This window comes from Cylas formicarius, unplaced genomic scaffold, assembly GCF_029955315.1.
Source record: "Cylas formicarius isolate icCylForm1 unplaced genomic scaffold, icCylForm1.1 PGA_scaffold_2__14_contigs__length_35257938, whole genome shotgun sequence".
Lineage (NCBI taxonomy): Eukaryota > Metazoa > Arthropoda > Insecta > Coleoptera > Brentidae > Cylas > Cylas formicarius.
Window position 1 is genome coordinate 13,617,264 of NW_026844319.1, and position 23,262 is coordinate 13,640,525.

Consider the following 23,262-nt stretch of genomic DNA (forward strand, 5'->3'; position numbering starts at 1 on the left):
ATTTCAACAACAGACAGATATCGTTACAGCCCAAAATGTAAAATTAACAGCTACAGCGAACCGGACAACGCTTGGAGTGAGAATGGGAGGGAATTAAGGACAAGGAAGTATCAAAGCAAATGTATAATTAGGTAGAAAAGAAAATAAAATCTTGGGAGCCTTTTGCTTTCCCAAAAGGTAATTTTTAAATTTATTTTTCAAGGCTTCAGAAAAATGTCTAGGGAGATATATTGATATATTGATATATCATATTTACAATTTGGTATGAGAAGGACCTATTCAAATGTTTTTTTTATGCTATGGCGCAGTAAGAAAACCCCGTGTGCGGAGATTCGAATTATGGATCCGTCCGAAATCTAATTTTGTTGTACATCGTGAAGTTTATATCAATCGAATGTATTCAACCAGCCTAACCTAAATAGATATGATGAAATATGAGTTATTCGTCGAATTCCATATACTAGTCTAAGGTAGCAGGTGTGATTTTTTTGAATACGATACTTCTCTATATCGAGAAAAGGTATGAATACGTTAGTATCCAGTGAGCCACAACGACGACTTCTGTACATTAATTTTAGATTATTGTAAGCAATCTTTAATTTTCTTCTAACGTGCTATGTAAATTTTAGCCGAGATTCTGGAGTAAGTCCTAAACGTTTCCAACTGCTACAAAAAAGCGAAACAGTTATTTATAGAGAATTTTACGTTGCTTTTAATATTATCAAATTGTCATTTCCAAATATCATCACTGCGGATTTATTAAGATTAAATATGAGCATATGTTGAGTGACAGAGTCATAAAACTTATTCAAATCAAAATTAATACTGTTACTTGCTTCGCTAAGGCACTTCTCAGAAAAATAAAAGTACAGTTGAGTGTCATCGGCATAAAGATGATAATCACAAAACTGCAATGATGTTGTAAATCTGGATGCAAAAATCGCAAATAAAATTGTTCTCTTTAGACAAATACTGGCTAATTCAAACCCTTTTGGCGAATGCGCTATATATGTAAATGCGACAAAATAAAGTCTGTACGAAACATGATCTTTCATTTAAAAAGGAAAATACGAATTTACAAGACATGTGTGTATACTTATATGACCATGTATCTGCTAGATATCTTCAACTTAGTTGGTTGAAAATGGAACAAAGAAGAACTCTCTACATTTCAGCATATTCGGAATTAAAATGAAAAACGTAAGGTAAGCAATTCGTCTCTACAAATCCATTCCCAAACTTAAATCTAAATGCAATTAAAAAAATGTACAAATATGATCTGCCAGAAGTATAATTTATCTTGATTTTTTTTCCTTTATCTTTTCTATTCCGATTTTACAGGTCTTTCCCATAGCTTCAGTAATAAATTATTAAAAACGTACATGTATATTTGAATAAATAGTGCCCAATTTATTAACTGCATTAAGAGTTCTGCGTAATGGTTCCGTAAAATCGCTATTGAAAGCTACACTGCGCCAGTATTGAGCTCTCTGGTTAGTTTGGCTTGTAAAATGCTGTTAATAGATATTTTGTTTCTTTTTTATAATAACGCCAACTTATTATTATTATATTTGATTTAATATGATCTTTGACGATTCGTTTCTACAATTCTGTGTCACAGGAATTCACTAATTTAGATTTAAATGCTTTTAAAAAAATGTACAAAGATGATCTGCTAGAAGTACAATTTTCTTAAAATGTGTTTCTATCTGAGTGGGATATTAGTAAGATGTCATATGACTTGAAATTCTTTACCTTCATTACTTTTTATGTTTTTTTTTTCTTTTGCTTTTCCCTTCCGATTTTACATGTATTTTCCATAGTTTCAGTAATAAATTATTACAAATTTATATGTATATTTGAATAAAAGTACGCAATTTAACGATATTAAGAGTTCTATATAAGGATTTCGTAGAGCAGCTTTTGAAAGCTAGACTGCGCCACTATTACTGGTTAGTTTCGCTTCTTGTAAAATGCTGTTAATAGACATGTTGTTTTTTTTAATAAAGGTTATTTATTATTATTATTAATTTTCAATTTGCGTAGCGGGACTAGGCTTAGTCAACGTTTTATTCACGGGCCAGAACTCTTCCAACTGTGCTGCATGTTGATAGAATTACAGTTTTTTGAGCTAATTGTTTTCTAGACGCAATTTAACGATATTAAGAGTTCTATATAAGGATTTCGTAGAGCAGCTTTTGAAAGCTAGACTGCGCCACTATTACTGGTTAGTTTCGCTTCTTGTAAAATGCTGTTAATAGATATTTTGTTTTTTTTAATAAAGGTTATTTATTATTATTATTAATTTTCAATTTGCGTAGCGGGACTAGGCTTAGTCAACGTTTTATTCACGGGCCAGAACTCTTCCAACTGTGCTGCATGTTGATAGAATTACAGTTTTTTGAGCTAATTGTTTTCAAGACCTACAGATCAGCTTGCTTCAGAAATTTGAGGAGCTGCTTGTCAATTTTACCATTCGCGAAAATATCTATTGGTATAATTTTCGCAGAGTTTAACCCTTGCATGTCTTTTATTTCCAGCACCGATTATATAATCGGCTGACTCTGATAACACATATTCTGATTTAATATGACTTTTTCATCAATCCCAGATTAACTTTCATTATAAGCAATCTAATAGAGTTGATCACCTTTTCGTTTGAAATTCGCCGCAGTTTAGTTTCGACTACAAACAGTACCTTTTGTCTCGTTCCACACCATGGTCTACATTCCGCGGCCACTCACCGCGGCAAAAAAGGCGACTTGACGCCGTGGCATTCTTACCTTTGCATTCGCTCGCATCTCTGGCCGTGGCTCTGCCCCAGGGTCTATCGAAATGGAACGGTTTGCACCTTTCGCAATCTCTGCCGGCCGTGTTGTGCTTGCATTCACACGCCAGTTGTCCATCCCTGGCGACGACGCAGCGACTCGCATGTCCGTTACACTTACACCGACCACCCACAGAAAAGTCAGCCACCGCGTACTGATGCGTTACCGGATGGTACCCGTTAATCACCTCGGGGGTCGACGCTGATTTCGGACTACCCCCCGACCCCGCCTCGTTGTCGAGAACTTGCATTTCATTCACCAGCTGTACGGACGGTTCCTTGTCTTTGTCCTCGTCCTCGAGATGTTTGCTGTACATGTTCTCGTCTACCAATATGTCCAGATCATCGGAGAAATCCTCCACGGGCATGTGGAGGCGGTTGAAAACCACTTTGATGTCGGTGGCGGTCACCCAGTCTTGCAGTACCGGGGAATTGTCGAAATCCGGAGCACTCGGTCGCCCTTCCAAAGTGCTGAAAGCTATTCGCGATGTCTGACCGAACCCGAAGGAATCTCCGCCCGTGTATCGATGGGCGTCGGTACACCTAGCTTCTTGCTCGTTGGATTTGGTGATGGTAGCTCTATTAGGTCTACCGTAGACGCGGCGACACTGACTAGAATAGAACTGGAACGGCTGCCAGGTTTTACCGTAGTCCATACTCTTATAAATCGCGATGGAATCTGGTTTAGGTGTATTGGGACAGAACTGCATGCTGACGTACGTCAGCTCGTACTTTTTGCCCAAGCTCAAAGTCAGGGTAACGTTGTCGGGGGGCGCGTCGATCGAAGTAACCGGGGGCAGGGGATCGCTCCGCCAACACGTGACGTTGTTGGGGTTGTTTAGGTCCGTCAAGTAAACCGACGGGAACCTATTTTTCGGTTTTTGGTCGTCGCATACGTGACACTGGGGGGCGGCGCCGGGTTCCGGCGCCTCGCAGTACTGCACCGGCGCGTGGGTACCGCACGTAGAGGAAGCTTTGATCGGTACCCCGAACGCGGCGTTGACGAAATCCGGGATGCAGCGTCGCGGACGGTCCTCGTCGTAACACGGATCCACCGGGGTCTGTTGACCCTCGAACATCTTCAGGAAGTTCTCACTGACACACACCACCGAGACGATACCCAGTGCGGCGACTAATAGGATTTTCGTAAACATTTCGTCGCGGTTCAAAATCTCATAGCCGGACGTGGAGCGTATACGAAGCGGTCTCTCGCGAAGACCACGACGGAGGCGGCTGGCGAATCGATTGCGTTGCGTACGTTCGGAGCAGCGTACGCGGAATGACTGGCGTAGCGCTGTCTGATCGGGCGAAGAGCGAAGCACCGCCCCCGAAGGGCGCACAACATCCAGTCTTTAAGTGCCGTATAAGACGAGTTGGTAATTGATGATTAAGTTAATTACGGCGAATTAGTATGTCGGACGAATTTAACGCGGAGAGGTTGAGATTTCGGATCGATATCGGTTTTCCGTATTGTAGTGTCGGGCGATTTTATGGGCTGGGTTTTGAGCGAAATATAATAATAATAACAATAAAATAATGATCGACTTTATTCATAATAATCAAAATATAAATGTACAAACAATATAAATATATACAGAGCGAAGTCTAGCCTAAGACTATTCCATCTTGACCCTGGTAAACCAGAGTTTATATAGATAGTGCGTAAAGTTATAACTACACGAATTAAGATAAAGTGTGAACCAAAAAGAAAGTCAGAAAAAAAATTGCATATGCCCCGCAAGCTAGTACCATTTGAAAAGGGCTTTGAATTTATTAAATCATATGTTATATTTATTTCTGATATATCTGTTATCCATATCAGAGTTCAGCTTGAATTTATTTTTAAGATTTTCTAAAGTGAGACTAGATCATTTTGCTAAACCTTCGATAACACATATTCAAGCACTCAAGTTCATTAATTTTATGTGTTTTTAGACCCGATTTTCTTAGGTTAAACATCAAACGACAGCAATGTTGCTCCGACGACAGGGACCATAGATAAAGCTCGCATAAAAATGAGAGCGCACAATGTAATAATGTAATTTTGATACTTAGAAAATGACGACCGGAGGAAAGTTGCTTAAGTGTTGCACATGCCCTTTCCTTAAGAATTTTGATATGCTTTTATATGCACTCAAGTGCCCCTGATATTTCGAAATCTCTCTCTACGTCTCTACCGTCTCTGTTTTTAGTGTGAAAATTGTATCCGAGAATAGCAAAAATCGAAGTATCCTGATTATTAGAAAGCCAGGTTTATATCACCCAAAATCACGAGTACCTACTACTAGGGAATTAAAGTCATTAAGACCAATATTTATCGACGGTAAGTTAATGTCAGCTACATTCTTATTAAAAAAAAAAGAAAAAAATTGCAATTATAGAAGAGAGAAAACTAAATAGAGATAATTTTATATTATATATGTCTGCCTTAAGGCAGCTGCCCACCATTGTAATAAAATAAGAAAGATACATTCAACTGCAAAATAAAACATTTAAAATTTTAATGATTCCTAGAAACTCAAGTGCAATTTATATGAACTGTGTCTACAGGCACATATACTGTATGTACACCAAATCTACCACCACAACCAATAACCCCCAAATATACAATAAATTCTTAATTAAAATTATTCTGACGAATTACACCATTACGAGACCACGCCGATTTATTACAAAACATTTTTACAGCGGCAGATAAGAGTTCGGCGCGGTACTTGGTCAAATTTTTCTTGATAACGGTATACGTTAATTTTAAAAATTCACGGGTTTTTAGTACTGAGGTACGCACCGATTCACTAAAAAACCCAACCAGCACTGCCGGCGGCCGATCTGACGGAATCTTAGGAAACACCCTGATAAATTTAGCAATGAGCGACTCATTTAAGTCTTTGAAATTCATTCGCTGGAAAACGTTCAATATTTTTGTATGTTCGAAGGAGGATTCACCAAAAACTCTAATATTAAGTCTTCTAGTTGACTGATCTATGCTATCTAAACCCCGCTTCTCTTAGCTCGTCAATCTCTTTCCGAAGCGAAGAAATGACCTCATCCTGATCTTTGAGGCGCTCTTCAAATTTATTTTGTATTAGTGAAGAAACTTTTTCACCAATACTTTGGCGAAACTGATTATTGAAAACAGTTTAATAAAGATCACTACTAGACAAAACCTCACTTTGCGGATACTTGATGAATTTCACACTTTACACAGAGAAAAGCTATGATGCCGTATTAAACCAAAACGGTCAGGACCATTATTTATTTGGACAACGTTACTTTTCCAGTAAATTTAAATAACAACAGTACCCTCTAAAATACAAGAAGTTACACTCCAGGATATTTTTCCTTAAAATAAAAATATATTTACTTTATAATTAATCCGCGCTCTTTAATGTTCACGTCATACAAAACGGCACTCCGTTCATTGTGACGTCACAAGTTACGTGAGACAAGCCGTACATTTTATATTGTTTCTTCTATGGTTTGTGTTTCATTTTATTCTTCGGAGTTTGAATTTAATTCGTGCCTTTGTGTGATTGATATTAATAATATTTCCGTATTTCCTATATGACCGAAGCACAACCTGCTCCTTGATGGTCGTTGATTTTTTGACCAAGAACGTGTTTACGTCTGCTGAGCAACATGGAGTTCAAGCCGAAAGTTAGGAGTTAACCACTATGCAAAATTTTTGACAGTATTGCGCAAATCAGTGATTTTTACACGATTTCGCAGGTTATCATAATTGCGCAACTACTAAGATCCACAAATTAAAATCTGTGGCGGGTAGAATCCCTCTTTATTAAAGTCCGTCAAATTTTTTTTTGCTCCCTTCTGTAAAATACCTAATTATACACCGATCTAGGGTGCGGGAAGCGTCAATTTACCACTTAAGTTTCTTGCCCCACAAATCCGAGCCAAACGTTGCTTTGCAAACGAGAAGATATTATGTGGCTGCAACACGATGGATAACCAGCACAACTTTCTTACGAAATTAGGATTTTTTTAGACCAAACTTATCCTAAGCGTTGTATAGGAGGCGCAGCTTGTTTCCGTGGCCTATCAGATCTTCAGCCTTTCTGAAAAATAAATGATATTGTTTATCAAACTTGCCCTACTATCCTGGAAAATGATTAAGAGTATCCAAAATACAGTAGCCAACCTTGCGATGTTTAGTTTATATAATGTTGAGATGCGGTTTTCATTGGCTTGTTGTGCTCCTGTTGGACTATCTAATGACGTAAATAATAATCTCCTTGCATTTAATTCCAATTTTAAAACTTGACTTTAAAACGCCATCTTCTCAAACAAAACACGATAGCCCAGGAAAAGCCCTTTTTGACGACTCCAAGTTTAAGCCATTTTGAAGTTATCGGCAGCTATTTGCTGAAATGCTGTGGTGCGCCCCCACCACTTTCTTTTTAGAGATAGAGTAAAAAGCTTCTAACTAAAAAAAAATTCAATTTGTCTCAGCTTTAAAAAAGTGTTCACTCTATGTATCATTAATATGAGAAAATTTTGCTGAAAACATGCTTCCCAATTCAAGATGGCAATAACGCCCTCTGGTAGCCATTTAAGACACTTAAAAATAAATTCCAGCATTTTCTCGCGGCCGATGTACTAAATTAATTTTCAAATTTTTAGGAACTCGTTGCACTTACTAGGACACCCGGTATATTTAGGACACAAGATTTCTTTACGCATGTAATTGACAAAAAAATTCATGATACAATAAGATAATGTAAGATTCTATGACATTCTGCAGTGTTATTTTTTATACCGTTGCGATTTTGATTTTGGATACAACTTATTATTTTATAAAAAGATAAGGTGACTTTTCAATCATTTATTATATTTATATATTATATTAATATTTGCGCGATTAGGTTGGTTTTGTGTGAAATTGTCATCGTAACAAAACTATTTAATTTTTATTACAGGAGCGAAATATATTTCTGCGAGTAATTTAAGCGAATAAGATTAAATCTGGACAGGTGTACAATAGGTTTGCAGGTGTACGCCCGAGGCGCATTTGAAAAAACAATACCTACATTATTTGAATAATGTAGTAGGTCAGAACGTACTGTGCGCAAATCGTTACAAAATTTTAATTATTATATAAACTGAAAATAATAAATAATGCAATGGCAGTCGGAAATGTGCAAAAAATGTCGATCATTTTAATGAATTGCTGTTTTTAGTTTAGATAGTTATAAACGACCTTGACCGACATTCTTTTTTGATATTTTTTAAATTGAACTGGTCTGTAGTCCCTTCTTTCATGTGACAAATACAGCGAAATTTCATTGTCTACGATTGATAGATGGTGTTTTTTTTTCTCAAAAAAAACTTCCGCAGGCTACTGTAACACTATTTAAAAACTTTTGGATTCCTCATCGTCTCGGATGACTGATTAACGAATTGGTGACAGGTAAAGACCTGAGTCGCGGTTAAGATTGTTAGGTTGCTTACAGATTTTTATATATTCTCGGAATTTTCGTTGGTAGAAGAATTCATTACATGCAAGAATTTTAGCTTTATCCTCGTGATTGTGTTCGACAACTGCTGACGAGTGTATTTGTCTTAGTCTTACGGCTCTTTCATGTTCTTTGAGCCTAGTTGATATTTTTCGTAAGGTCTCTCCAATGTATTCTTTGCCGCATACGCATGGAATGCTGTAAACTCAAATGGAATTTTGTCTTTGACGGATCGAAGATGTTGAAAGATTTTTGGCAAGTGGTAAATCTGATTTTCACGATATATTTCTTTAGAACTTGTGATATGTGATCAGTGATGTTTTGAATGTGAGAAAGGACAACAGTGGCAAGGGTGGGATTGCTTTCAGGCTCATTGCTAATGGAAGATGGTGGTGAAGTGTATTTTATGATGACACTCTTAATATCTTTAATGTGAAAATTATTAGAGAGAGGTGCAGAGGTGTTTTAATTCTGGATTGAGTGAGATAGTTTTACGGCTCTGTAAACAAGAGGATTGATAACCGATGATTTTTGGGATGTTAGGTCTGATTTTCTATTGATAAGAATATATAAGAATGGGAGGTTACTAGTTTCTAATTCAATAGTAAAACGTATATTAGGGTGTATAGTGTTTAAATGTCTAAAAAAAATCTACTATGGATTCTTGACCATGAGTCCAAATAACAAAAGTATCATCGACGTAGCGTTTCCATAATTTTAGTTTTAGATGGAAGGTGTCGAGAGCATTCTTCTGGATAATGGAGAACCCATAGTTGTCATATTCCACAGCAAGCATTTTTCAATTACGGTAAGAAGGTTTGGTTAAAGATTCTATCTGAAATGATATTGAGAGTTTTAGGAATAGGGACTTTTTAAATGTTCAATGCAGTGAAAGGGATTAAGTACGCAACTATCAGTTTTCCCTGTAAAGGGTTTGTGAATCTTAGGAAGTCTGCAGAGACGAGGAATTTTAGAGTCATGAGGGATGACACACTTTTTCATGGAGTCTGATAGAGAAAAAACCTTAATAACAGATGACGTAGAATATCTTTAATCTTTTCCTGATATTCATTTGTGTTCATGACCACCGTCGCATTTCCTTTATCTGCTTTTAGGATTACGATGTCAGAATTAGGTTTGTTAGCTTTAAATCTTCTAGCCAAAACCAGATTTACCACTTGGCCAAGAATCTCTCAACAACTTCATCAACTAGGCTCAGAGAACGTGAAAGATCCTTAAGACTAAGACAAATAAACTCATTAGCCGTTGCCGAACACAATCACGAAACCGGACATAAAATTAATGTAATTCAATGTAATCAATTCTTCTACCAACGAAAAATCCGAGAGTCTATAGAAATCTATAAGCAACCTAACAATCTTAACCGCGACTCAGGTCTTTACCTGTCACCAACATGGGAATCAGTCACCCGAGACCCGAGACGACAATATATAAGCAGGTACACAGTAAAATGCGAGAAAGTTTCACATATGCTCTGAAGAAGTCGACAGAATGAAGAAGTCAACAGAAATTGGCGAAACGTTGGGAAGTTCGACTCAACACCAACAGACGTAGAAGGAATCCAGAAGTTTTGTAAGTAACAGTAGGTTGATATTCACATATTCCCTTATATTGTAATTCCATCGTCTGATGTCATCCTCTGATTCAGTACCAACCAAGTTTAAAGCCATAGTAGCCATTTTATTGTGATACCCTCCAACTGCTATTATGTAATGACGTCCAAGTTCTTGACGCTGTATTTCTGTTTTTAGCTGGTAATTTTAAAGCATAAAGAAGTTCCAGGAGTTATTACTTATTACTAGTAAATTTGTAGCCGAAGAACTTTTCATATACTACCGATAATGCAGAGGAGGCTTAATAGATAACTCATCGATATATAATTCCTGAAGCGCCACATAAAATAAATACTTTTACACCCCATATTTCATATGCTGTTGGTTCGCATCGCTTTTCAAATGCGCTAATTAGTAGGCGCGCCCTATTCAACAGCAATGTGTAGATTATTTCGTTGCTGTTCAACTCTCTTCCTCTTTTTTTTTCTTTATGTCAATTCATTCATTCAAGTCATTCTCCTTATCGTTTGGAACTAGATAATCCGTATTAGTATTAATTAATTACGGATATGTTCTGCATTCGATTTTCCTCTTATATCCTGTGAAATAATTTGTACTAACCTAGCATGTTGCTGAGAAAACGGGAACCACGAAAGCATTATAGGTGGAAAGGTAAGGAAAGAGAGTGACTAAAGCGCCCTCAAGTTGAGAATAGTTGAAAAAAGGTTTGACGTCGATAAAATAGATACCTGAATATGATGGTGGCAATTGTCACCGCTATCGGTGATCGCCAGTAATGATACTGTCAGAAATTTTCCTTGAGATTGGGATTTGAATATACACAAAGGTGGCAGTTGCTGTGGTAGAAACCATGTTAGAGTATGCTCTAGCTAGATGGTGCTAGATGGTCCACGTAAAACGACTCACGACCTGAAAAAAGGTAAGATTTACAAAAAAAGTTAAAATCAAAGTTTCTTGTATTGGCTTAATCATTTTAAGTATGTGCTTTTAATGTATATATGGTATTTGGCATAGACAGAAACTTTCGGGTTTTAATTGGAACACCCAATAGATTGACACACATTCGGAGAGTGGGTAAGATGCGATTTTTTTTACGCAAACGAAAACTTTCATTTTTATACATATCAAGTAAAGGACTAATGCTGTCCTATGCTATGTCAGTAAGTTTAGCGTTGTTTTAATTAATTTTTTTTAATGGCAGCTCCTTATTGTAGGAATCGTAGAACTATTTCGCAATTATTAACCACCATACTAATAGAATAATTGTGTTCAATTCCGACACATGTATTTTCTTTTGTTTTATAAACGAAATTTAAAAAAAAGCGGAATAGTTTCTTGAAAAAGAAAAACAACGGAATATAGGATGTTTCTATTTGTTACAACCAGCAACAAAATTTTATAAATAAAGCGAAATTTAAAAATTTAACAATAATCAAAAAAATGCTATCAATAATTTGTGTAAGTAACTAATAGTAAAAGTACTAGTTCTCGACATGTGCGGCGCCATCCATTGCAATGCAGGTCGCATATATAATTTCAATTTTATTTATTACGTTTCTTATGGATTCTGGCAATGTTTCCTCATTTAGGAGACCTAAATACTATTGACCAGTTATTTCGCTTGGTAAAAAATTGGTCCAATGACACAATACCGCACCACACATATGCGCTTCAAGGTCTATTGTTGCTGAATCATTTTCACTTTATCCTTGTTGTTACATAATGATAATGCTCAAAATAATTTTATTTAAAATTTTATTTTGCGAAAAGTGGTTTATAAGATTTTTTTACTTTTTACAAAACTCTGGATTCCTCTTGGGTCAGTTTTTGCTGAGTCGAACTTGCTAACCTCAGAGTTTGACTGAAATGTTAGCAAGTTCGACTCAGCAAAAACCGACGCAGGAGGAATATGTGACTGTGAAAAGTATTACAGTAGCCTGTGTAAGTCTCTTTTAATTTTTTTTTACTTATTGATAGCATTATAAATATATTATACAATTATTTTATAAATTTAGTTGTATCTGGCTGGTTATAATATTAATAATAATAATAAACAAAGCATAAAAGCACAAAACTATAGTATTTTTTGTTTATTTTTTTGCAATAAAATACAGTAAATTAGTTATTTTATCCTATGTCGTTGAAATTGCCTTTTAATACTCAATTCAATTATTATGCAATATACAGAAAAATGGAGTATATTTAGAAAATGCGAAAGGTCACGTCACTATCATATGTCGTCGTCTAGGTCCAGAGATATAGTCGGTAACCGGTCCTAAAAAAAGTATGTAAGACTAAAAACTCAATATTTAGAAAACGAAATTATTATAGTCATAATAGTCAAAATTATGCGGTTGTTTATAAATCAAACTTCCTGACGTTTATCCACCCCCGTGTTCGCTTCTTTGTAAACTAGTTGTTTTTATGTATAAGCCATAAAGGTCATGCTAACTACGAAGCTTTTGCAATACCTCAAATTACGTATAAAATCCGATTTTGTGCAGAATCCGGCACAATATTTCATTTCTTTTAATTTCTGTGGTAATGATTCAAATGACGAAATATCTCTCATACATCGCATACACTTCTAACCACTTTATGTATTGTTTTACATTTATATAACATTTACATAATACATAATAATATATATAATAAATTATAATAAATGTTATATAAATGTTACCCTCATATACTTGTAAAACGAGCACATATCCAATGAAGACTGCAAGCGCAAATAATTTTAAAATTTCTCAGGTGTCGACACTGGAACGTACCTACCTGATGATTGATATTCTTCAACTTAAACATTTTGTAATTATAAACTGGGTAAAAAAGAAGTTAAATTGAGAGCATCCTATCAATTCTAACGTAAATAACCTGATGGTTCGGGCAATTCGAAAACGTGTCCGAAAATAGATTGGAAGGATTATTCTTTCAGAATGAAAGTTTAAAGGCGGAAAAAACGTGCCTTCCGTATGTCATTAATCCATTTGCCGCCCTTGTATAAATGAAACTTCCGAAAAGTATGATAACCAAGCCCGGCCAATCCGACACCATACCCGCCGCAACAATTAACGAAAATATGGCTGCTAATAAACGCGCAACCCCTATAATTGAGGGCGTACTTTAAAGTTTCGACTTTCCCCGACCGGAATCAATCAAAACGAACCTAGTTTATTCATTGCGTACAAAGTGTAAGTAGATGAACAACGTGATGATGGATTAAGCGAGGGCAAGATACCCCACATCCATTTGATTCAATTAAATTATTCAAACTGTGGGATCCAATCAAAACTATCCCCGAGAAAATTTATCGGCTTTTATAGAAGGGAAATATTTTATCGGTTAATCGAGTTAAAACGTATTTTTTGTAATAATTGTTATTTCTCAAATTCATACACAATGGAACGAGAACATGTTAAATGGACATTTAGCCAAATCTTTTCTTCTGGAAAATTGAATATAATAGTTTCAAAAACACATGTCAGGCCTTTCACTGAAAGTGATTTTATTTATTATTTTTATTGCCCCGGCTGCACTAAGTTTTTTAAAATTTACATTTTTTTTAAATCGACTTGTTCTTTCGTTTGCTTGAAGGTGGTAGACACTGATTCAGTAGAAATACTAAAAGGATGTCGAACTTCCATTGTCTTTATTTTTAACTTACACAACGTTTCGGACAGTTGTATCACTACCCGTTATCAAGTGTAAACTAAACATATTTCTAAGGCTACACGGCTTATATACTAGGCGACGGCGCTCATCCATGACGGAGTCGGGTGTAGTCAAGCGTGAAGTTGTTCAACTAGGACGCCAGCATTGGTGCGCCTTATTAGAGGTTGCCAAATTGTTGATATGTCCACACTTGGATCGCTGAAGATGTTTTCACTGTTTCTAATGAAAACTGCTTCTTTAAATTTGCGCTTTCTCCAATGCTGCTCTCTGTGAACAACGCGCGCTCTGGACCATTGGATGTTGTGTTGTTTGGTCCACACATGTTCTACCGTACTTGATTTTTGCGTTTCACCCTTCATTGTATGTTTCTTATGTGCTTCAACTCTTATTTTTAGAGGTCGTTTGGCTTCGCCAATATATGACTCTCCGCATTCACAGGGTATCTGGCAAATACACTCTTTCTCTTGAGTCGACGTTTCAGGCTATGTTTTTGTGAGTACACTTCTTAATGTTGATTCAGATTTAAATACAGTTTTAAGTTGAAATTGTTTAGCTATTCGCCCAATCTTTTCCGATATTGCTTTCACGTATGGGATCGTCAAGAGAGAAAGAGTATCTACCTCACATGGTTCCGGTGTTATTTCCCGGTTACAGTTGGTTATTATTTTGTTTATAGATATTTCGGAGTAACTGTTCTGAAGCAAATCCTTTTTAATATTATTCAATTCGGCATTGAGAGATGCTTGGGCGCTACATATTTTGATTGCTCTTTCGCACAGTGTTTTAATTATTCCTAGTTTGGTTGCTTCAGAATGGTTAGACTCAAAATGTAGATATTCTATGGGTAGGTTTCCTATATACAGACGTGTTAATAGAACCATTATTTCTACTTACTAGGACGTCTAGAAACGGTAGGCAGCCGTTCTTTTCTTTCTCAATAGTAAATTTAATTGATGTTCGCAAAGAATAATGAAGATAATGAAGGTATCATCAATATATCGAAGCCACATCTTAGGTTTAATAGTTGCAATGTTTATGGCATGAGTTTCGGATCAGTCCATGTATATGTTCGCTATTACTGGAGAGAGAGAAGAACCCATCGGCAGGCCATCATCTTGTGCGTAAAACTTATCTTTCACTGATAGGGTTGCATCATTCCTTAGTCTAGCCTCGACAATACTTCAGGATTCCTCCAAGGGCACGTTGGTATATAGACTTTCAAAGTCAAAGCTAAGAAACTTGTCTGAAGGATCTAGTTTCATGTTTTTTAGAATATCTACCAAGTGCCCGGAGTTTTTTAGGAACCAAGAAGTTTTACCTACAAGTGGCTGGACGATTTGAAGTAGAAATCTACTTAAGCTGCTGATTGCAGAATCTCTGGAACTAGTGATCGGTCTGAGTGGTACATCATCTTTATGGATTTTTGTGGTAATTAGCTCTAAAAGCATATTGGTAGCTACGACCTGCCCAACAGACCGGTTCATTCGATCCTTCCACACACCAGTTTAAACACAAAAACTAGCCCCACTTGAACTCTACGTTTTCTGAGAGGTCCTGACCTGTAATCTGACGATTAAACTTATATGCACATGATGTCAAAATTTTATGCTGAACTCTTTCAAGGGAATCAATGTTCGTCTAAAATTAAGGTGACCAAATCAAAGAACAATATTGCAATAATGATCTCACTAGAACTGTTCATTATTTATGAAATACCTGTTCTAACTTTTACTTACGAGAAAAACTGATAGCACATTTTTCTATATTTAACTCCAAGTTGTTCCCCAAATTATTTTCCAAGCTTTTAGGTCTACAGCAGAATTTTAAGCATTTGCTATTGATAAAACATGTAACAAAAATATAGAATAAGAGAGGAACACCAAATGTGACATGAATAATATCCGAAAACTACAACCCACCCTCACACATTGCGTCCTGAGCAAACATGCCGCCGCGACATAAAACCAATAAACAACAATATTTTTAATTAAATGCCATGATTCACCCGATCAAATGCTTTGGTGAAGGTATAAATTGAATCTACTTGCTCACTTAATTTATGAAATATTCCTGCTTTAGATATTTTTGTGTAGTTAATGTTATTGCTATAATTATTGTCCACACTGAAGTCTGGTGACTTTAAAGAATAAGGATTTTCAACATAAACGGTGCCTAACTTGATCTTTTTTCATTGAAGAACTTCTAAAAAGATTTTGAATTCTCCCTCAACTGTATATCAATACCTGCTATGTAATTAGAGTACCATACCTCCGAAAACCATTAAGCACGCAACCGAGAAAACCTAAGGGATCTTTCTAAAATACAGACTGACCATGCTTTTTCTGATGTGCAGCACTGCAGCAAACCATTTTGGATATCTGAAAAACCTGAATTCCTTCAGAGATACAAAATATGCTATGCCTGTAAATAAAATAAATTTGTCATATTGCTAATATAACCACAAAGACAATCTGTCCACTTTATGGAAGTAAAATAATTATTGAGCTTTACATAATTAGCATGTCTAAAATCATAATAGAATTTATCATAGGCAATATGATGCAAACTGTACCATAGCGTGCTAATTCTCCAAAACTAGAAAAGACAAGATTTAGAAATACATTTGTATTATTTGGAATGCTGTTGCAATGAAAAAGTTTTAAATAACCAAATGACTGTACAACAAAATGACCCGAATCTCCTGGAGGACTAAAGGACACTAAAGTGCCAAATTCATTATTAGACCACTTGGCAAATTGTAATCTCCATAGATAGATCTGGCAAACATGTTCTACTAATTCACAATGTAGGACCTATAAATCCCTTGATGATTGTGGTGGAATATGTAGGTACACCTATAGTGAACTGCTCAGTACCAACGTTACACACCACAGACATTTCATATTACATATAGCCTTGATTGTCTTCCTCGCAAAAATAGTGACTCCACCTCCACTGGACTTTTTACTAGTTCATGCTATACGGTCAGAGTGATAGACAGAAATATCAGCACAATTCAGCTCACACTGTGGGGAGGTATCATTCAGATTGCTTTCCACTTGAAGTTCAATTATTTTGGTGCGGAGACCACTGACATTCTGTAAGTAGACAGCTAATGGGGTAGTTGCGGTTTTTTACTGGTAGTGCTTTAAGGTTCGTTCAATTGTTTAAATGTATGTGGTGCTTGTTGTTTACAATTATTTATATTATGTTGTATTGAACATGTGTAAAATAATTGTATTGTTGATGAGTTCATGACATGAAACAAAACCTGATCTAATCAAATCTAATACACCATTTTTTAGATTACATTTTTTGAAAAAAAAACAAATTTTGGATCATACGATGCATCCTATTCCCAGAGCGCTATGGAGTATTTTACTTACTTGAATAATTGTTATTTCCATATTATTATTACGTACTATGCTTATTAACATGTATGTTGTAAATCGTTTATGCTTTTTAAAATCCCAATGTTGTCCAGAAATATGTTGAATTATAAGATTGGTTCTTTATGTCAGCCACGGACCACAAAATCTAAATTCATATCGAAAATATTATTAACAATACTTTGGTACTTGTAAGCTTGGAGCTAATTACAAATTATTCAGATCGTACAGGTTAAAGCATGCCAGGAACACATATAACTGTGCTAACAATGAAGATGTTTTTATTAGCCTTTTTTTTTGCTTCTTTTAATTAGTTCCATAATAGCTTCAAAAAGTGATATTGCCGAGTTCAGCATGTTGAGCAAAATCTTTAGAAGTTTTAGATTTGTTAGACATCGAGGACCTGAGATAATATAAAATGTTAAAAATTAAAACAGTGTTGTATATTGTATTTAAATTGTATATCCATACATAATACCTGACAATAGATAATTTGGGTGAGTATTTAGTATTTAGCTTTTGTACTACATAAGGAATAAGGAACACAGTGTTCGAAGTGTTTTCGGAGCGCGAGCATTGAAGATGCCAAGTGAGATCTTGGCGAAACGTCTGCAGGATTCCAGTCGGATGCAGGATTCCAGTCGAAGTTCAACGAGCGAACGGATGATATCCCGGAATATAGTGTTATCATATATATATATATATATATATATATATATATATATATATATATATATATATATATATATATATATATATATATATATATATATATATATATACATATAGTGTTCGAATTCCCTCGGGGGCTCACAACTGGTGGGTACGGGCCTGGCGAACCCGAGGTACCCTAGCTGAGTCTCATTCTGTTTCAACTTGTCTTGTTTGGGGCTCTCTCTCCCTTTCATCTTTCCTATCGGCCCCCCTAGGCCAACTCGTGGTATTTTTCCGACCCCGACGCTATTAGCTTGCGAGGGCTAGGGGTCTCTCCTTTTCACCTATTTATATTTCTACCTGGCAGATAGGTATAAAATGCGTTAAAAAACGGATATGTCCAATGGAAGGCAGAAGAGTACGGTGCAAGGTTTCGGATGCCTAGTACCGGTCCAGAACAGGGGTGGTGAAGCAGGCCCCACTGGACCGTCAGCCAGCGACTGCGGCTCACCCTCAGTGGTATTCCAGGCTGAGGAGAGTATTTTTGCTACTGGATACGAAGAGATAAACCCGTTTCAAAGAAGTGACTCCATTCAAAGAACACCACCGAGACGGAGAACTTTCTCGCTCCCAGACGCTAGTGATCTATTGGCCCACCAAACAGAAGGTCCTATCACGGAAAATGCAGCTAAAAGAAAGAGACTGGAGGGAACCCCTGATAACTCAACAAGCAAAAATGTGAACAACAAACAAAAGGACCTTATCCACACCTTAGACAAAGTATTGGCACAGGTAAGAACTATGGAAAGAATAATCAAAGAAGCATATAAACCAAAAAAGGAATACTGTGAGATCAGTGGCAAACTATCCTTCTTAACAGAGAAGCTACGTGCGATGGATATCGAAAAATGGTTGCATGATGTGAGTACAAATACTGAAGCAGAAAAGAAACTTCGTCTAGAAAATGATGAACTGCGAATGCAGGTCAACGCTATGAAAACGGAACAGAACGACAAACGACAAGAAAGATCAGAGACTATAAAATGTGACGCGTGTGCACGGGCGGAAAAAAGAGTTTTGAGACAACAGCAGCTCAAAAAAGAGGAGACTTTCGAGTGCTACCAGTCCATCAGTGAAGAGAACTGGGAAGAAAACGTATTTTACGATTTGGAAAGTATCGAGGGACCAGCGCAAGACACCGCAACGGACTGGGACCTAATTCTGCCGTGTAATACTAAATTGGAGTCGCGCAACAAAGAGATCAATAGAACAATCGACAAATTTGGGGCCAAACATGGTATTATGTCTCAAAACAAGAGAGAAGGTGAAGTTGCCATCATGGTGGGCTTTCCTGACGTTAGTGGAAAATTAGTGCAGTCCACTAGGTGGATATTCTACCCTATCTTGAGCGAAAAATCCACTCAGTCAGAAGTGGGCGACTCAGAGATGTTCGAGGCTCTACGCAGGATCAAAATCCAAGTCATAAAACAGGATAGAACTAATATAGCGATTCTCGATAACGATGAGATCACCGGAACCATAATGACACGAATGCTGCAGTTCTTATTCTGCGATACCCCAGTGCGTATTGCAAAAATTCGACGAGAACAGTACCAGCCAAGCCAGCATATAAAACGCAACAAAGAGACGAATCCGAGGAAACCCAAGGAAGATGCGCTGCTGATAGAAATGAAAGACACGAGCTTTGCGGACCTCCTTAAGGCCGTTAAAACTGCCGTAGATCCTAGCGCCATTGGCGTCGACATTGGACAACTTAGAAAAACAAGAAACGGCCAAGTCTTACTTACCGTCAATAATGGATTCGATCGAGCTGAACTGCTAAAAAGGGAAATTAGTGAAAAGGTACCCGGGGCCACTGCACATTTGCTAAAAAGCAAAAAAGTTCTCCACGTTAAAGACCTGGATGAAGTTACTACAACTGACGAGATCAAAGAGGCTGTTTCTAAGGCAACGGGCACCAACCCCAGTGATGTAGACGTAAGAGCTCTCAGACCAGCTTACGGAGGCAGGCAAAATGCCACCCTAATTGTAAGCGAGGCGAAAGCAGAAAAACTTATCAATCTTAAGACGATAAAAATCGGCTGGACTAGTTGCCGAATTTACGAAAGGCAGAGAGAAGACCGATGCTTCAGATGCTGGGGATTAGGGCATGTCAAGTCGCAATGTAAAGGGCCAGATAGAGAAAAACTATGTCGGAAATGTGGGCACGAGGGCCACAAAGCAGATACATGCTCGAATAAACCATTCTGCCTCCAATGTAAAGCAGAGGGCCATCAAACCGGCTCCCCTAGATGCCCATCAAAAGTGCAGGCGGCGGTAGCGCCAAAGAAAGCAACCGCACCCACACAATCATCAGATTCCTCCAAATAAATACCAACAGAACTCGCGCAGCCCAGGATCTGGCGCTGGCAACCGCGATAGACATGCAAGCAGAAGTGTTGATAGTAAGCGAACCTAATAGAATCGCCATTCAGAATAGAAAGGACTGGATTAAGGATAACGAGTGCAAAGCTGCCATAAAAGTCATTGGAAATAACGTAGCAATTAAAAGGCAGGGAAGCGGTTCCGGATATTGCTTTATAGAAACGGTAGACTTTACCATCTTTAGTTGTTATTTCTCCGGCAACGACGAGATTGATCAACTGGACGAGGCCCTATTTGAAATCGGCAGGATGGTGCAAGGCAACAACGAAAAGGCTATCATTGCTGGGGACTTTAATGCCAAATCTACGGAGTGGGGTATGACGCATACTGACGCGAGGGGCGAAATGGTCACAGAGTGGATGGCCGCCAACGGCTTAATCACTGTAAACCAGGGAAACTCGCCAACGTTTCAAAGCCAAGGCTACGGTTCGATTCTTGATCTCACCATAGTGACTGAAGGCATCAGGATGAAAATCGGACAATGGAGAGTAGTTGAAACAGAAACGTTAAGTGATCACAACTACATAACTTTTGAAGTAAAAAATAGTGACCCGACAGTGGTACGGCAAAGAGAATGCAGAGGCTGGCAAGTCAAAAAACTTGACAGAAATAAGCTTCACAATGCAATCGGGTCGCTTGGCGAAGACGGACCATCGGCAAGAGTTTTCTCAGAAGAGTTGGCAACGCTGTGTGACATCTCAATGCCAAGGAAAAGGAGTTTCAGGAACAAACAGCCTGCGTACTGGTGGAACAGCGAAATAGCGGAACTTCGTAGAGACTGTATAAATAAGCGACGGAAATACACAAGAACTGTCAAACATGGCATTATTCGAGATACACTAAGAACATGGGAGGAATACAGAGAAAGCAAGATAGCGCTCAGAGACAAAATCAAGAAGGCAAAGAAAGAGTGCTGGACGCGGCTCCTTGACGACGTTGATCGTGACATCTGGGGCGATGGTTACAAAATCGCGATGAAGAGCCTTTCTGGATTTCCGCCACGACCTAACCTAAGCATGGAAGCAACAGAGAAGATCGTACGACATCTATTTCCGTGTCATGACGCGGTATCGTTTGCTCGCGACGATGGTGCGAAGCCTGTAGTATTCACCGTGGATGAACTAAGCAACGCTGCTGCGAAACTTAAGAACAAGAAGGCGGCAGGCCCTGGACGGGTCCCGGCCGAAATCCTTAAGGAGCTGGTGGCGACAAAGCCTGAATATGTATTAGCCACCTATAATAAGCTAGCAGAAAAAAGCTGCTTTCCAGCGGAGTGGAAGGCAGCTAGGATGATCCTGCTGAGGAAAGGCGACCACACGCTGGAGAACCCATCGTCCTATAGACCAATCTGCCTGCTGGATGCAGAGGGAAAACTCTACGAGCAACTAGTGATTGCACGCCTGCACAGGGAAATTGAGCGTACTGGTGGTCTGTCGGCTAGGCAGTATGGCTTCAGGAGCGGTAGACAAACAGTTGATGCCATAGCAAGGGTTATTGAAATCTCCAACAAGGCTTCAAATTTCGCGCATGCAAATCGTAGACTGGCGGTTATAATAACTCTTGATGTCCGAAATGCCTTTAATAGTGCCTCGTGGCAATTAATCCTGGAGGAATTAAGAAAGCGCCAAATGGACGAAGGCCTAATAAACTTAATAGCGTCATACCTCTCTGACAGGGAGATCCTACTGGAGGCACAGGGACAGGCAAAGGGGATCGGCATAACAAGCGGAGTACCACAGGGCTCGGTCCTTGGACCCACACTGTGGAACGTGCTCTATGATGGGCTTTTTGCGTTGGAGATGCCAAACGGAGTGACACTAATAGGGTTTGCCGACGACATCGGCATGATTGTGGTAGCAAAGAACGAGGAGCTCCTGATGTGCAACGCAAACACGGCGCTACAGAGAGTTGCGCGATGGCTCGAGCAGAGACGGTTGACCCTAGCGCCGGAGAAAACCAAAGCAGTGTTGCTAACCACAAAACGGAAGATAGGCCACGTTGTTTTCGATGTTATGGGTAGCGAGATTGGCTTGAGTGACGCTGTCAAATACCTGGGAGTGTGGCTTGACAGAAAGCTAAGTTTCGCTGAGCACGTAAAGCGAACTGTGCAAAAGGCAGAAAAAACGACTTCTGCGCTGTTGTGTCTAATGCCAAACATAGGCGGACCAAGATCATCCAAACGGAGACTTCTAGCGAGCGTGGTACACTCTCAGATACTGTATGGGGCCCCAGTCTGGAGCAAGATTACCGAGAATAAGAGACTAATAGCTGTGTTATCAACACTACAAAGAAAGCTATCACTGAGAGTGTGCAGCGCGTACAGAACGGTGTCCACTGAGGGAATTAGCGTAATAGCGGGGATCCCGCCGATAGCGCTACTTATAGAGGAACGGCGGCAAAGATACTCAGGAGCAACAAAAAACGAAGCACGAAATATCCTCCAAACCAGCTGGCAAAAGAAATGGGACACGGGGACCTATGGCCGATGGACACACCAGTTAATCCCGGACATACAACAGTGGATTAATCGCCCGTGTGGGGAAGTGGACTACTTTCTCACGCAGGCTCTATCGGGGCATGGTTGCTTTGGAAAATATCTGTCCGACCGAGGACGCGCCCAGACCAGTGACTGTCAGTACTGCGGCCTGTTGGACGACGTGGAGCACACACTGTTTCACTGCCACAGGTGGAAGGAACAAAGAACTGTGTACTCATGTAAAACAGGTACCAACTTCAACCCGCGCAACATGATGGCAAGCCTGATGGGTGAAGAAAATACGTGGAGGGAGGCGTTCAGAGTGATTCGGACAATTATCGAGACCAAGGAGAGAGATATTAGGGCAAACCGTAGTACATAGGTGGAGAACCTGGGACCGGCCCTTGTACCGAAGTAATGCGTAAGCGGTTTCCGGTACAAAGGTGCCTGCGTGGTAGATAGGGTGGGTTTTTTTAGTCGGTAGGCGGCAACACCACACTCTGTGTGGTGTCTGAATCCGACACAAGGCTAGCCAGTTAAACACCAGGCTAGTATCGTCTTTTGAAGATTTTTTTAGCACCCTCCAAAAAAAAAAAAAAAAAAAAAAAAAAAATAGTGTTCGAAGTGTTTTCGGAGCGCGAGCATTGAAGATGCCAAGTGAGATTTTGGCGAAACGTCTGCAGGATTCCAGTCGGATGCAAGATTTGCAGGATTCCAGTCGGATGCAGGA

General features: G+C 38.5%; 2 protein-coding genes across 2 annotated transcripts in view; one reads left to right on the top strand and one right to left on the bottom strand.

The window, feature by feature from the left end:
* Positions 1 to 4,087, bottom strand: part of LOC132697906 (netrin-1-like) — a 311,375-nt gene extending 307,288 nt beyond the window's left edge. The window contains exon 1 of the mRNA XM_060663657.1: positions 2,784 to 4,087. Within this exon, the coding sequence (XP_060519640.1) occupies positions 2,784 to 3,981 (1,198 nt within the window). The 5' untranslated portion in view covers positions 3,982 to 4,087. The remainder of the gene's footprint in view (positions 1 to 2,783) is intronic.
* Positions 4,088 to 18,007: 13,920 nt separating this feature from the next.
* On the top strand, positions 18,008 to 22,914 carry LOC132698629 (uncharacterized). The gene is made up of 2 exons (XM_060664821.1): positions 18,008 to 19,889; positions 19,943 to 22,914. Exons 1-2 carry the CDS (start codon positions 18,008 to 18,010, stop codon positions 22,912 to 22,914), a joined length of 4,854 nt encoding a protein of 1,617 aa, XP_060520804.1.
* The last annotated feature ends 348 nt before the right edge of the window (positions 22,915 to 23,262 follow it).